Genomic DNA, 17,099 nt, shown 5'->3' on the forward strand with positions numbered 1-17,099 from the left:
TCAGAGTGGTTGTTTTGCATATATATATATATATATATATATATATATATATATATATATATATATATATATATATATATATATATATATATATATATATATATATATATATATATATAGCAAACATCACAAACAAGCAATACACGATGCAAAGCAACTGTGGGGCTTGAATGATAGTTCTAGTCCTTTTGTGTTGTAATCAACACATCATGAGTTTGCAATGTTGCAGAAATGATTAGCAAGTCCAGGTAGATCCATTAAAGGGAACGACTAGCTAGAATGAGATGGCATCAAGCACCTGGCACTGGTCTGCTTGATGCCATCTCATTCTAGCTACAGTTGTTCCCTTGAACGGATCTACCTGGACTTCCTATTCATTTCTGCAACACTGCAAGCTCCTGATGTGTTGATTGCAATACAAAAGGCCTAGAGCTATCATTCAACTCTCCCCTCAGCCTGAGCTAGATTAATCACTCACCAGGGTTAAGCAACTAGAATTTACTTTTGATAATTATCATTAATAAATTTAATTTTTACTTTAATGTGGCAGTTGAAGCAGAGGAGTTATACAGTTTTGGATTATTTGCGAAAATCACAGCTCACCAGGCAAATACAAAGTATTTCACAGTTCACAGCACAAGCTTACAATCCCTCGACAGCAGAAAACAATGCCAAAACAATGGCTTCACTGTTACACATCACTTTCACTGTAAATTCATTCTCTTTCTTCCTCCTCACCCTCTTTCCCTTTACCCTCCTTCCTCCTGTCACACATTCATTCCCTTCCTCCTCACACCTGTTCACTTCCTCCCATGTATGGAATCTGTTCCTCATACAAGCACTCTTCCTCCCTCCCTCATACATTAATTTTCTTCTTCATACAAATTCTCCTTCCTCCCTCACACTCTATTCATTTCCTCATACAGCCCACAGTCGTGCTCTTCCTCCTGCATACAGTCATGCTCTTCCTTCAGCATCCATTTGTACTCCTCTCTCATACATTCACACTCTTTCTCACTCATACTCTCTCTTTTGCCCTTCCTCATATAGTACACTCATTCTCTTCCTCCCTCCCTCATGCACACGTTCTCTTCCATCCTCCTACAAATTACCCCAACTTTTTTGGGGGTTATCCCAAGTAATTTACACATGTTAAACTATGTATAATAATTGTACTTATGTGTACCTGTATCTAAATAAACTTGCTTACCTTCCATGTATGTGAATACGTAAGTATAACGTCATGCAAATAAGCAGTGCAGAATATTAAAGACTACATGAATGATTACCAATTAGTTAAGCAGTACAGTTGTTCTTTTTTTTCCCAAGGAGTACAGTAACTACATTACCATACAATAATTTAAAGGCATTGTCATTTAAATGTTTCCAAAACCAATGATTTGGAAATTCCAGGAGCCCAAAATTTGCCTTAAATTTCACATCACTATACCCACAAACTGCAGGTGCAGAAAGTAGATTTGTTTCATCCTTTATGCCAGTTTTTAATAACCCTATTTCACCCTCAGAATTTTTTGTGGGCGAGATAGTGCCAGTTCAACTGTGTCTGACCCACTTGCCATAAAAGCTGCTTAATTCTTTAGCATTCCAAATCTGGAAAGGGTCTAGGGTAGGGATGGGCAACCTTTAGCATGCGTGCCAAACCTGGCACGCCAACAGCTTCTTTCTGGCATGCTAACCTCAGGTCTCACCTCATAAAACAAAAAAAAATTGCAACATTTATCATGTATCCATTCCAAGAAAAGTGGGGAAATAGTCCCGATGTGTTTCCAGAGATTTTGTATCAAAGATATGGCTGACTTTGGTATGCACACTTAACCCTTTGACTGTTTTGGTCGTATATATATATGTCTTACAAGATACCGTGTTTGACGTATATCTACTCATAAATTCTAGCGCTTCAAATCAAGCAGGAGAAAGCTGGTAGGCCCACATGTGAGAGAATGGGTCTGTGTGGTCAGTGTGCACCATATAAAAAAATCCTGGAGCACGTAGTGCATAATGAGAAAAAAACTGACCGTTTTTTTAATTAAAATGCCGACTTTGTGGTCTATTTTCGTATAGTATTTATGGTTGTATTCTCCTTTTCTTGGTCTCATTTGATAAAATGGAAAACATATTATAGAAATTAAGGTGATTTTGGTTGGTTTTACTATATAAAGAACCTGGAAATGGAGCTCAAAGTTGGGGAAATGTTTGATTTTTGTCAATGTTCAAGAGTAAACAAATGATGTCATTGTCCAATAAATGTCCAATTAGCCATTCTAATATGCAGTCATGAATGGGTTGATGTTATTTATACAATTATTACAGTATTGCAGTAGTCTGCATAACAGTAAATCTTCTATTTTTTGTTTGAATAAAAATTCAAAATAGAAAGCATGAGTAATATCAGAGGGGCCTGGAGATATGACTGATGAACAAAGAAAATGTTATTTTAGAGCCAGGAATGTCTGCATTGTTCATTCTGGACATTATTTTGAAATTGTCATATATTTTAACCCTTTGACTGTCGCGGTTGTATACATATATACGTCTTACGAGGTACCGTGTTTGATGTAGATATACAGGAAGGCCCCGCTTTACGGCGTTTCACTTTACGGCGTTCCGCTAATACGGACATTTCAAATTATGACCAAAACTCACTATACGGCTCCCCCCACCTGACTTTCTAATACGGTCACCGTGCCCCACCCTGTTTGTTTACATTCTCCATGAGCTCAGTAAGCACTAAGTCTCTCCATTTTGTCTGGAAACTCCAAAATTTCAAATGTTTTTAAAAGTTATTTCATATTTTATATATACTCTGATAATTATACTTATGTATACCTGTACCTAAATAAACTTACATACATCGAGTCATTTAAATGTCGTATATTACGTTAATATACACATTTTCATTAATCCATCCATGATATTTTTTTCAAAATTATATAATAAACACGATGCATAACATATAAATAAGATGAATACACCCCACAGTAGAATAAATAAACATAAATGTGAGATGTGAGCAGACGACTTCCACAAGTGACGCCATAATAACAATACTCACCGAGTCTCATTAAATGTCGTGTATTACGGTAATATACACATTTTCATTAATCCATCCATGATATTTTTTTCAAAATTATATAATAAACACGATGCATAACATATAAATAAGATAAATACACCCCACAGTAGAATAAATAAACATAAATGTGAGATGTGAGCAGATGACTTCCACAAATGACGCCATAATAACAATAGTCACCGAGTCTCATTAAATGTCGTATATTACGGTAATATACACATTTTCATTAATCCATCCATGATATTTTTTTCAAAATTATATAATAAACACGATGCATAACATATAAATAAGATAAATACACCCCACAGTAGAATAAATAAACAAATGTGAGATGTGAGCAGACGACTTGCACAAGTGGTGATAATAACAATACTGAGTCTCATTAAATGTCGTATATTACGGTAATATACACATTTTCATTAATCCATCCATGATATTTTTTTCAAAATTATATAATAAACACGATGCATAACATATAAATAAGATAAATACACCCCACAGTAGAATAAATAAACAAATGTGAGATGTGAGCAGACGACTTGCACAAGTGGTGATAATAACAATACTGAGTCTCATTAAATGTCGTATATTACGGTAATATACACATTTTCATTAATCCAGCCATGATATTTTTTTCAAAATTATATAATAAACACGATACATAACATAAAAAGATGATAAATACACCCCACAATAGAATAAATAAACAAATATAAGATGTGGGAGCCTGGTTTGTTTACATAACTCTGCGCCTGTTACCTCTCATGTACTCATTCTTTCTCTCTCTCATTTATTCGTTTTATCTCATTTACTTACTCCTGACCCTACATTAAGACTACAAATATTTTAAGGTAAGTAATGAGTGAACTGTATATACATTTTATCGCTCTGGGATGCTTAAATATCATAGAATAGTATGTGTGGGTGGGGTGGCCTGGTAAGGTAGCCTGGCTATTACAATACATACCACACTTGATTTCTTACAATAAATACTACTTGTCTCACCCTAGATTAAGACTATAAATATTTTAAGGGAAGTAATGAGTGCACTATGTGTGTATTGTACTTTTTTATTGTTTTTTGATGCCTGGTTCTATTGCTAACTTAATATATGTTAGTGTAAACTTGTTATCTAGTGTTTGTATGCATTTGTAAGTGGAAAAAAAGGGTGTTCCACTTTACGGCGGTTTCCGCTTTACGGCGGTAGCCTGGAACCTAACCCGCCGTATAAGTGGGGCCTTCCTGTACTCAAATTCTAGCGGCTTCAAATCAAGAAGGAGAAAGCTGGTAGGCCCACATGTGAGAAAATGGGTCTGTGTGGTCAGTGTGCACCATATAAAAAAAATCCTGGAGCACACAGTGCATAATGAGAAAAAAAAACTCCGACCGTTTTTTTTAATTAAAATGCCGACTTTGTGGTCTATTTTCGTATAGTATTTATGGTTGTATTCTCGTTTTCTTGGTCTCATATGATAGAATGGAAAACATATTATTGAAATAGAGATGATTTTGATTGATTTTACTATAAAAAAACCTGGAAATGGAGCTCAAAGTAGGGGAAATGTTTGATTTTTGCCAATGTTCAAAAGTAAACAAATGATGCCATTGTCCAATAAATGTCCAACTAGCCATTCTAATATGCAGTCATGAACGGGTTGATGTTATTTATGTAATTATTACAGTATTGCAGTAGTCTGCATAATAATAAATCTTCTATTTTTTGTTTGAATAAAAATTCAAAATAGAAAGCAAGAGTAATATCAGAGGGGCCTGGAGACATGACTGATGAACAAAGAAAATGTTATTTTAGAGCCAGGAATGTCTGCATTGTTCATTCTGGACCTTATTTTGAAATTGTCATATTTTTTAGTTTTCGTGAAACTGGCCAAATTGCAAATTTCTGACCACGTTATTGGGTAGTTGAAATTGGTAAATGGGCAGTTTCTTGTACTCAATCGATAGAAAAAACGGAGTTCTAAAGAAATAGCTATGAGTTTGGTAGACTGGAACAATGGAATTAGCCGAAAATAGAGCTCAGTGGGCGAAATCGCCGATTTGTAAATATCGCCGAGGTCGCTAACTTCACGAAAGCGTAATTCCGTCAATTTTTCATCAAATTTCGTTTTTTTTGGTGTCATTACAATTGGGAAAAGATTCTCTATCATAAGAATTTTTTTTTTTTTTTAATTTTGCAACACCAGGAGACACCTCAGGATTGGGGGTTGCAACAATCAAGGGGTTAATTTTCGTGAAATTGACCAAATTGCAAATTTCTGACCACGTTATTGGGTAGTTGAAATCGGTAAATGGGCAGTTTCTTGTACTCAATCGATAGAAAAAACAAAGTTCTAAAGAAATAGCTATGAGTTTGGTCGACTGGAGCAATGGAATTAGCTGAAAATAGGGCTCAAAGTGGGTGAAATCGCCAATTTGTAAATATCACCGAGGTCGCTAACTTCGTGAGAGCGTAATTCCATCAGTTTTCCATCAAATTTCGTTTTTTTGGTGTCATTACAATCAGGAAAAGATTCTCTATCATTTCATAAGAAATTTTATTTTTTTTTTTTTAATTTTGCGACACCAGGAGACACCTCAGGATTGGGGGTTGCGACAGTCAAGGAGTTAAAAAGATTGCCCACCCCTGGTCTAGGACAAACAACAATTATGAAACTGCCTTTAGCTAATATGGGAACTTACTGTAATCCTCAAGTAAGAAATCAGATAGTTCTAATTTCAAGGGAAGCAAAGAGATAAAATATGAAACTATGAATTCAGTTTCAAAAATTCATAAAAGACAGAACAAATATCATATGAGTAAAATATCAGAGGGGAAAACTGTAAAGAAGGAACCCTTCCAAACCTACTGGTAAATTTTATTAAGAACATAAGAATGGAGGAACACTGCAGAAGGCCTACTGGCCCATACAAGGCAGGTCATTATCAAAACCACTACTATCCACAGCTACTCAAGAATTTACTCCCTTACCCACGACACCAATCAAACCCAGCCCCTCCCACTCATATATTTGTCCAATCTCTTTTTTAAAGCTACCCAAGGTCCAAGCCTCTATCGCCCTACTCGGATAAGGTGAGATACATTGCAGATGAGAGAGAATAAGTGGATGTCATAATATAAGCAAGTAATTCACATTTTTTCCAAAAGGCTATTAAAGAGCCCATAAAGTTCCCATACATGGTTACTGGTTACAATTTTAAGCTCAAGCATGCAATTTAAAAACACACTATGCAAGTGTTGAGAAATGGTCTGTTTATGTACTGGTAGTCAAATGATAAAGAGTACAATATTCTGAGGGATTTAGTTGAAGAACTGTGCCAAGTAATTTACAACACTGATGAGACCTAATTCATACTGCATTCTTTGCTAGTGCATATTCTCCTACAGAGAAGTGTGAAGTATCTGGCTTTGCTGCATTGGTGCATGAATGCTGTACTAAATCATTTGAAGTTAAAGAATAGAATTCCAGTATACTTAAAAAGTATATCATCCCCTTTCCTTCCTGAATATAAAGCTTACAGTTATAATTGGAGGTATGCAGATTTTTTAGAGGCTGGTTTGACCATAATTTTGTGCCATCAAATAATAGCAATTTCAGAAGTATTGGAACACACAAGGACAGTAAACATGTTTTGCAGGATTTATCCTGCTTTGCAAAATAGTTCAGCATTATTACATTTACAACTGATCTGCCCTGCATTAACTTCACTTGTACAGCACATGGCTCAGGGGGTAATACCAGATTTTAAGTACCATTATTGTAGAGGTTACTTACAAAACCTGGCTAACAAAAAGCATGTTAGATAATCTTTCCTTAAGCAATTCACAACTAAAGACATACTCTGAGATGTAGCTAAGGCTTGGAAAAATATTCAACCAACATTATACAGGGTATAGCAAAAAACTGTTCTGCTGTAATATTGGTTGACTGATACAGAAGACAAGTTTAGTGGGTCCATAGGTCTCTGTGAATTATAAGAGCAGACAGCACCATACAGTACATATATACAGTATGTACTTTACAAAGTAGGATCTCTCTTTTGTCAAGTTAACATCATGAAACTGCACAGGAATGTGAAACAATACTTGGGTATTTTAAAGATGCTGGTACACTATACGTTTAGTCAAACGCCTAAATTACTGGGAATGCTTCAATTTTTAATCTGTACTATTTGGAACTTAGATGAAAAAAATATAATCTACACCAGGAAAATTCTAAAGGGACTGGTCCCAAGTCTACACCCAAGTCATTTCCCATGAAGAGGCTCGGCACAGTGTCAAATACCCCCAACAAAAAGCAGAGGTACACTAAGTACCTACGGGAAAACTCAACTAGGGTGAAGGGACCAAAACTTTTCAAACCACCCCCCCTTTCATACACAAGGAAAATTACCAACAAACCCACAGCTGTCTTCAAGAGAAAACAGAACAAGTTCCTAAAGTCATTTTCTGATCAACCGAGTTGTGGTGCATACACCAAACCTTGTGCAGCTATTAGTATCAACAGCCTGATTGATCAGGTTATCCACTAGGAGACCTGATCTGGAGCCAGGCCTCAGAACACTCTAGGTAGACCTAATCAACAGACAATTTAAAAATTTACAGGATATGAACTTATAAGGCAAATGTTTAACACAGCTAACAGTAAGTAATAAGAATCTACAGTGGTCCCTTGAGTTATGACATTAATCCAATCCATTAGACATATTGTACCTCAAAACTATCCTAACTCAAAACCCTAAATTCAAGGCTTTATGATAATTTGTTCCAAAACCCCCAGAAGTGCAACTTTTATAGTACAGGCATACCTCACTAACATGGCTGGTTAGGTCCCAGGCCACTGCCATAAAGCAAATCATAGCCTTTTGTCACTTGCCAGTGAATATAAAGGCCTAAAAACATGTTTACATTATTTATTTTATTTATTTGTTTTGCATCGGCTTAAAAAGCCGATGCAAAACAAATAAATAAAAATTTGAAAAAAGGGGGTGAAAACCATCTTAAGAGCAAAACAAATGCTGAAAATAATAAACCATGGTACGGGTGGGGATCGAACTCACGCTGAGTTGTAGAACTCCGGGCCAACACATAAGCCACTGGGCTAGCTGGCTACAAAAAGATTCATCCAACTAGGTACAGTGGACCCCCGGTTTTCGTCCAGTCTGGATATCATACAATTCGGATTTCGACCACTCTTTTCCACAGTTTTACCCTGGGTTTTGTACATCAGCTCGGAAATTGTCCATATCAGACATGTCTGCCTGGGCTACTCATACGTTTGTGATACTAATACTAATAATAATCACTTTTGGGCACATTAAATGTTTTATTTTAGGTTAATATAGACATTTTCATTAATTAGTCTATGATATTTTCTTAAAATTATATAAGAAACATGTTGCATAGTATACAAACATGCAATGTTTATATGCTATGGAGGTATGCTAGCCAGACAGAGGGAAAACATTATGTTTTCTCTGGTCTAACATCAGAGAAAACATGTATGAATCTGCTTTCACCCATTCACCACCCTTAATACATACATAACGCTTTTGTTTACAATTCTCAGCATGAATTATACATTACTTCTCCCCATGTTTATGATGGCATCTAAAGATAGTTGTCAGAAACGATTAAACTCGGTGAACATGGTATGTCAATGGTAATAACATGGCTCTGGGCCATATTAAATAGGTACGTAGGTGTAGGTATGTAGCCCAGGCGGACTACATAGCACATGTACTACCTACATCTACTGGCTACCTACACCTGACTTCCTACAAATAAGTACTACTCACCTCTAGCCCTACATTAAGACTACAAATATTTTAAGTAATGAATGTACATACTGTGTATGTATTTTACTTTTTATTGTGTTTTTAATGCCTAGTTCTATTACTAACTTAATACGTATAAGTTAGTGTAAATTTGACAACCCTAGACCTGTTGTGGAATCTATTGTGGCTTTGGGGAAGTCCATGGGGTTGGATGTGAGTGGCCAGGATGTGAAAGAGTTGGTGGACGACCACAGGTAAGAGCTAACCACTGAAGAGCTGCAACACTATAGCTATTCTCTATAAGATGTATTTTTTGTTAGCAGTTTTGGGTGTCTGAAACGGATTAATTGGATTTACATTAGTATTTCTCATGGGAAATATTACTTCAGTTTTCGTCCATTTTGGATTTCGACCGACCTTCTGGAACGGATTAAGGACAAAAACCGGGGATCTACTGTGTATTTATACACCACAGGGAGGTTAGCACGAGTCTGTGACCAGAAATGCAAGTTTTCTTAAATGAATCTCCAGCCAGCATGGGGGTGGCAAATGTAGCCAGCTGGCCCAGTGGCTTATGCACTGGCCTGGAGATTTACGGCTCACTTGCCACAAGTTCAATTCTCTCCTGTACTGTGGTTCGTTTGCAATCATGTCATTATGATTTCACGAGCCGTGAATACGAATATAGCTTAAAAAGGGTGTAATAGCGAAGACTCTAAAGCAAGCGCCATATTAACAAGGTATGCTTGTACTTTGAACTTGCATGCTCACAGATGAAATCTGCAGCACTATCTCCCTTCATCTGCTTCTCTCTTAACCATAACAGTCTCCATCTCTAACTTTTCTACCTTTTTTTCACTAGCTTAGATTCATCAGCCAGGTTAGTATCCTTTAAAATGTGTTTTTGCTTGATAACAGTATAGATAGTTAATTGTGGAAAGCCATACTCATGCACCAATGCACAAATTCTAACTCTTGCATAATGTTTTATTTCACAATTTCTTATTTGATCTTCAAAGATATTGCCTGTTTACTGCACACTTTAGGGGCCATGATTCCTTTGTAACACAAAACATGGTGCAAAACAACCACAGGGGGATTTGAAACATAGCTCTAGAACCTTCGTGTTGCAATCAACACATCAGGAGCTTGCAATATTGCAGAAAAGTGGAGGTGGTCCAAGCAAATACGATCACAGAAAGCGCTTTTGCTGGAGGTCCAGTGCTATTGCTGGAGTGAGCAAAGGTGCTTCCTGTGATCATATTTGCTTGGACATTTTCTTTTCTGCAACATTTGCAAGCTCCTGATGTGTTGAGTGGAAAACGAAAGACGTAGAGCTATCTTTCAACTCCCCACGTAGTCGTTTTGCATCTTGTATCGCTTGTTCACAATTTTTGCACAAAAGATGGTGTAATTATATCACAAATGCATATCATACTTAAAAATTTTCATTGTAACTCAAAACTAGATTTCTTTACGAGTGCAAATCGTAACTCGAAATTTCCTAGTCCAGCCCATCATAACTTCAAGGGACCACTGCATTTAAAAATAGGTGAGTAGTGGCTAATGTTGATAAGTGTCTTTTAGAACTAAGAAATGCCTACTTAATTTAACCTGAAAAAATTATCAAACATTTTAAACCTAAAATACAGTATATAGGCTCATCCTTTTTCATACACCCAATGCCCATAGAAGCTTGCATTATTATAAATAAATAATAAATTTTGCTCCTTTAAGTGTTTTAATATTCTAATTTATTGTTTACATATTTAAGAAGTAAACCTGTACCATTTCTAAAGCCTCAGCATTATATTCCTATGGGACCATGATATTACAACAATGTGGCATGTGCTGCATTACATTATTGTTATTCACACCTGTAGGTGTCCTGTGATTCAGTTGGCTATGATCCCACCTTACATGCTGAGTTTTTGTGATTCAGTCCATGGCATGGGTGGAAACATTGGGCGTGTTTCCATACACCTGAGGTCCTTGTTCACCCAGCAGTAAGCAGGTACTTGGGTGTTAGTCCACTGGTGTGGGTCACATCCTGAGGAACAAGAGTGAAAGACCCCAATGGAAATGGATACGAGATAGACAGTCCCCGAGTGGCTAATCCTCTGGGTTAAAAATCTGAACAAATCTTATCTTATCTGAAGATAATGTAAAGGATAATCCTTGAAACCCTTCAAGGGTATATTAAGATAAGATTTTTTTTCAGGCTTTTAACCTGGAGGGATAGACATCCAAAATAATCCTACAAGTCAGTGCATCACTGAGGACAGTGTCTTATTCTCATTGGAGTCCTTCAATCTTGTCCCCCAGGATGCAACTCACACCAGCCACCTACTTACTGAGAGGTGAACAGGGACAGCAGGTGTAAAGAAACAACCACAATGTTTCCACCCAGCCAGGGACTGAACCATGGATGCGTGTGTGCATGTGCACGTCTGCATGCAATGTGGAAATTTTAACTAGCAAGTGCTTAAAATATTGTATTTCATTAAATAACCAGTGGGTATACATTTGCTTCATTTACCAACTGTTACCTAACCATGTACATACTATATGAAGATGTATAGTACATGTATATTAAAAAATCTAGGTGATAAAATATCTTAAGATAAGATTTTGTTTTCTCCATGGGGAAGTGAAACAGAATTCTTCCTCCGTAAGCTATGCGTGTTGTAAGAGGCGACTAAAATGCCAGGAGCAAGGGGCTAGTAACCCCTTCTCCTGTATAAATTACCAAATTTAAAAAGAGAAACTTTCGTTTTTCTTTTTGAGCCACCCTGCCTTGGTTGGATATGGCCGGTTTCTTGGGGGAAAAAAAAAAAAAAAACTTTGTTTGGATATTTAGCCTGGGAGGGTTACCCACCTAGGATAACAAAAGAAAGGCAGTGCATCATTGAGGGGCTGACTGTCTAATTTCCACTGGGGTCCTCAATCTTGTCCCCCAGGATGCAACCCACACCAGTCGACTAACACCCAGGTACCTACTTGCTTGCTAGGTGAATGGGACAAGTGTAAGGAAACATGCCCAATGTTTCCACCCTTGCCAGGGATTGAACAATGGATACTTAGTGTGTGTGAAGCAAGAGCGTTGCCTACTAGGCCATGGGCCACTGTCTTCAAGATAAATATTTTTAAATCACCCAACAGACAATTTCAGAAAGCATGATCTGCAAGAGAAAATCCAAATCCACAAATATAAACATAGGTACAGTACAATAGTACTTAAATTTTAAGTGCCTTGTCAAATACATTTGCATATGAATTCCCAATCCATATACAACCTAACAGTCCCCCAATTAAGCTAAGAAATTAGAAAATATCTTTAATGTCTACTATAAAATATCAAATATGCAGCTAAATTGACATACTGTGTTTATGCTAGATGTCAATGAATATTTCATGCTTCTCAAAACCGATTAAGTGGCTACTGATAGGTTAGGCAAGGAGCAAGATGTCTGAAGAGGGTTTACTCAAACCACAGTCTGTCTCCGTTTCAGTTTTCCTTAGGAAAACTGGAGATAACTCAGAACACATTATTACATGCACAGTACAACACTGTAGGTGATTATGACATGTAAGATGAATGGGTCAGTGTGTGCAACAAGTCTGTGACAGATATCATGATGTAGGTACAGGAAGGCCCTGCTTATACAACAGGTTAGGTTCCTGACTACTGCTGTAAAGTGAAAATCGCTGTAAAGTTAAACAAAGCCTTTCTTCACTTTCAAATGCATATAAAAGACTGATAATATATTTACACTATCATAATATTAAGGGAGCAATAGAACTAGGTCTAAAACATGCATATACAGTACACACATTACTTACCTTAAAATATTTTTGTACATAGCTTATAGCTATGTACAAAACATTGGGCATGCTTCTTTACACCAGTTGTCTATGTTCCCCATCAGTAAAATGGGTACCTGAGAGTTAGTCAACTGGTGTGGGTCACATCCTGAGACAAAACTGACCTAATTTCCCTGAAACGCTCTACATAACAAGCGGCTTTCTATGTAATAGTATGTCAATGATGTCAGTTTGGCCTGTATACCTTGTACAGGTACTTGTAGAAATAAAGATATTATTATTGCTGTAGAAAGTCTGAATAAATGAAGAATGGGTATAATTAAAAACTGCTGCATTAGCAAAACGCTGTAAAGCGAAGCGCTGTAAAGAGGGGCCTGCCTGTGTTTAGCAATGTACGTACTGTACATGTGTAAAGCACATATACAGTACATTGTCCAGAAAAGATATGGTGGTTTTTCAAGCCACTGTCAGTCCCCATGAGCTCAGCTCACTCAGATAAGCTGTGACCAGTAAATTTGGGAATACATATGAAAGAACAGCGCTGTATGGTAAGTGTGCACTACATAAAAAAATCCTGCAACATGCAGCGCAAAATGAGAAAAAACGGCAACGATGTTTTTGGTGTAAAACAGCAATTTTGCAGTGTATTTTCATGTGTTTTTATGGTTGTACTCTCGATTTTTAGGTTTCATTTGACAGAATGGAAGATATATTACAGAAATTGATATGATTTGAAACTGAGCTCAAATTAGTGGAAATGTTCAATTTTTGCCGATGTTTAAGAGTAAACAAATGATGTCACCATCCAATACGTGTTCAACTAGCCAGTCTAATACACAATCATGAATAGGCTGACATTATTTATACAAATATTGCAATAACACAGTCTGCATAACAGTAAATCTATTTTTTGTGTGAATAAAAATATAAAAGGGGCCTGGGGACATGACTAGTTAACAGAGAAAATATTTTAGTGCCTGGAATGTCTGCATTGTTTATTCTGGACCCTATTTTGAAATTTGCATGTGTGAAATTGGCCAAATTACTGATTTCTGGTCACTATTGGGTAGTTGAAATAGGTAAATAGGCAGTTTCTTGTATGCAGTCAACAGAACAGAAAGAATACTAGCAAAATAGCTATGAGTTTGGTAGACTGGAACAAGGGAATGGGCCAGAAATAGGGTGGAAAGTGGGTGAAATCACCGATGCGTAAATATTGCTCTGTATCCACTCTGTAATCTGGCAAAATCACTAATCCAGCACCCTACAGGTCCCGATGATGCCAGATTAGTGATGGTTAACCTGTATTATTATTATTATTATTATTATTATTATTATTATTATTATTATTATTTAGGGGCTCACAGCCAAATGACTCTTGATAGCATATAGTATGCCCAAAAATTGGTAGGCTTCATTCAACATATTTTTTGCCCCAATGAAAGTTTTGTTGATGTCATATAGTATATAACATAAAACACTCAACAGCTTCACTTTTTGTGAAGCTGTTAATTGTTTAGTTTAGAGATCAAATTTACTGCTGTCTGTCTCCTCGGACAACTCTGATCTCATGTCATTGAAGCAGCATCACAAGATCCAGACTTGCCAGACCATGTCTCTTGCCCGAGACATGGTCTGGCAAGTCACATGCTTCTAAATAATAATTTCTATTATATGCCAGATACAGCATTATATTCACTGCCAAGAAATTTTGCATGGAACAGGTAAACCACAGGTATACAGCAGCCACTTTTTTAAGCTACTATGACTCTGGAGTTCTTGTTTACTTGCTCAATTGCATATTAACATTTCCAAAAAATTATGATTAATATACCTTTTAACAAACACCTGTCAGTCATTCAGAATTAAATTAGGTTTGGTTATCATGCCAACATTCCCAAATGACTAACTGGTCAGAAGTCTTTGGTATTTTCCTAATGGCAGAGAATTCTCACATACTTAAATTTAGTAAAATAATTGGGAAGCACTAATCTAACATAACCTAAAATTTGCCTAAATAATGATATTGCTGGATAACCTGTGGTCATATTTTAGCATCACCAAATCTACTGCCTGACATCAAGGACTCAAGGTCAGTGACATCACCTGATACTGTAAGCATACAATCATGAGTTTTCCCATAAAGTTAAATAGAGCTGTTAATACAGACTGACAAAGGCTATTTGACTGGCAGACGGCTGCACAAACATAAATTGACACTGAACCACACTGCGAAACATGTCATTCATTATAGGCTAATGCAGCTTAGCCCAACCCAATCTAACCTCTATAAAATATAAATAAACTCACTAAATGGCCACTACCCAATTTCACTGTCAGTAACCTTTAATATACTTCCATATGTATTACCAAGCAATGTTGATTTCTGCATTTATTCAAATTGCTAGCTACTACTGTAATCACTACTATAACACTATTTCTGTTATTATAAACTGACAGAAAGAGCTAAATCCTTATATAGGGTAACAAAAGCGACATTATTTTAAATCATATGAGCAGTGAATCTGCACATCTATATACTAATCTTAATGTTAAGCTATATTTAAATAATTTTTTATTAGCTTTCACAGCACCACAGATATTTAGTTTAATAGCTAGCAGTACACAAAATCCATGAAACTGTAGAACAGTGATCAAATAGAAAAGTATTTTGCCACGAAAATAGCAAGAGAAGTACACTTACAAGTTCTTCTTAGGGATCTGGTTCATGGATTGAGGCCGTCCAAATTTTTAACCTTATTCATTTTTAGTAGATGTTAATTATTCAAATAATTCCTAGCTAATAACAGAAATCAATTTAAACGTTTAACTCTCAATGGTCGTACATTAATTTTAAGCTGCGAAAACTGCTTTGCAAGTGAGAGAATGAACAAAGTATATTATGACAACAAAGAATCCTGAGGGTAACCAAAGGTTTTCAATGAATTCTTCATATAATAAACCTTAAATATTTATTCTATAGCCAGTGGGACATGTATAAAGGCAAAGAATGGTTCACCTGGGCATCATGCCTCACCCCGCTGCCCCTACATGACCAACACAAACTTTTAATGAATGACCAGTTACTCACCTGGTTAAATGCGAATAATTCCTTTTGCTTCTGTATTCGTTCCGGACTGATTTTTTGTTGGTGTTTCATAAATTTTAACATTGTGTCGGTGGACTGAAACTCGACTTAATAAACCAATCAAGTAGTGAGGAATCCGCAACAAACACGTATGAGCCCCCGAACCGACAAAACAACACTGGCGAAAAAGTTTTACCTTGAATAATAATCGGACATTGACGCTAGAAATAAGAAATCCAAACCCTTGTCGCCGGTACACTCAGAAAATATACATAATGGAAATATGTTCGGAGGCAGAAGACATAGCTAACGATGCTTATTTGTTGTACACGCCACTCCCGCCCTCTATAAACTTTCAACAGCAGCCAATCTCTCGGTACTTATTGCTGTCATTGGAGTTACCTGTAAAGCGAACATACCCACCCATTTATCTTATTGTTTCTCTTCTTACTGCTCATTTCATCTCGTATGTTGAAATATAACTCATGCAGAAAACAGTTAATTTTTTTTATCCCGCTTCAAATAAAAAATGGCAACAATCATAGTCTTTTATGTGTAAAAATCGAGGATATAATAGTAATATTTTGTCACTGGCGCCAAGCTGAGAGACGCAGCACCGCCACCTTCCTCTTCCTCCGCCACTCTGAATGAAAATTATTTTTCAATATTAAATCTCGTTCGACAACACTTTTGTATACTCTAATTATCTTAGTAGTGTTAAGATACAGGCAAATGTTGTTTTAAAGGACTTTATTGTATATTTCAATAATTTCAAAACATGGATTACTTTCTTGCCTAAGGGTAAGTGAGTCATACATGATAATATATAACTGAAAACTATAAACTGGAATATAATATATACTTATGAACCAATGATGTTTCACACTAAACAAGCACAATATAATAGTCCAAATGTGTAATTCTACATGTATCAAAGTTGTTTTTGAGTGAACATTTGTAAAAAGACGAAGCTTAATGAAAAAACGCGAATTAATCTATACCTGGGAGAGCATCGGTCATTATACCTTCCTCGAACTGTCAGTGTCAGCTGCGAACTTTGTCTTTCTGCTACGGAAACCTCTAAAGTTCGTTACAGCATTACATAGTTTTACTATTTTCTTCAAACCCATGAATCCAAGGCAGGGTAAATTATCTCACTCAAACTGACTAATACACAAATCTATCTTGTACTCAAGAAAAAAGTGTCTTATCATCCATACATATATTTCCTCTCGAATGTAATATATTTGTCATCATTTAGATCATCTCACTTCCAGACAGCGGTAGAAACTACACCGA

At 36.3% G+C, this 17,099-nt stretch overlaps 1 protein-coding gene across 4 annotated transcripts in view; it reads right to left on the reverse strand.

Annotated features, from left to right (window-relative positions):
- l(2)gl (LLGL domain-containing protein l(2)gl) overlaps nt 1–16,136 on the reverse strand; it is a 312,112-nt gene extending 295,976 nt beyond the window's left edge. For 2 of the 4 annotated variants that reach the window (XM_070084440.1, XM_070084441.1), the window contains exon 1: nt 15,804–16,136. In XM_070084440.1, coding sequence (XP_069940541.1) covers nt 15,804–15,884 — 81 coding nt within the window. In that variant the 5' untranslated portion in view covers nt 15,885–16,136. The remainder of the gene's footprint in view (nt 1–15,803) is intronic. The other 2 variants (XM_070084438.1, XM_070084439.1) reach the window with 1 other exon arrangement.
- Nucleotides 16,137–17,099: the final 963 nt, after the last annotated feature.

This window comes from Cherax quadricarinatus, chromosome 13 (genome assembly GCF_038502225.1).
Source record: "Cherax quadricarinatus isolate ZL_2023a chromosome 13, ASM3850222v1, whole genome shotgun sequence".
Lineage (NCBI taxonomy): Eukaryota > Metazoa > Arthropoda > Malacostraca > Decapoda > Parastacidae > Cherax > Cherax quadricarinatus.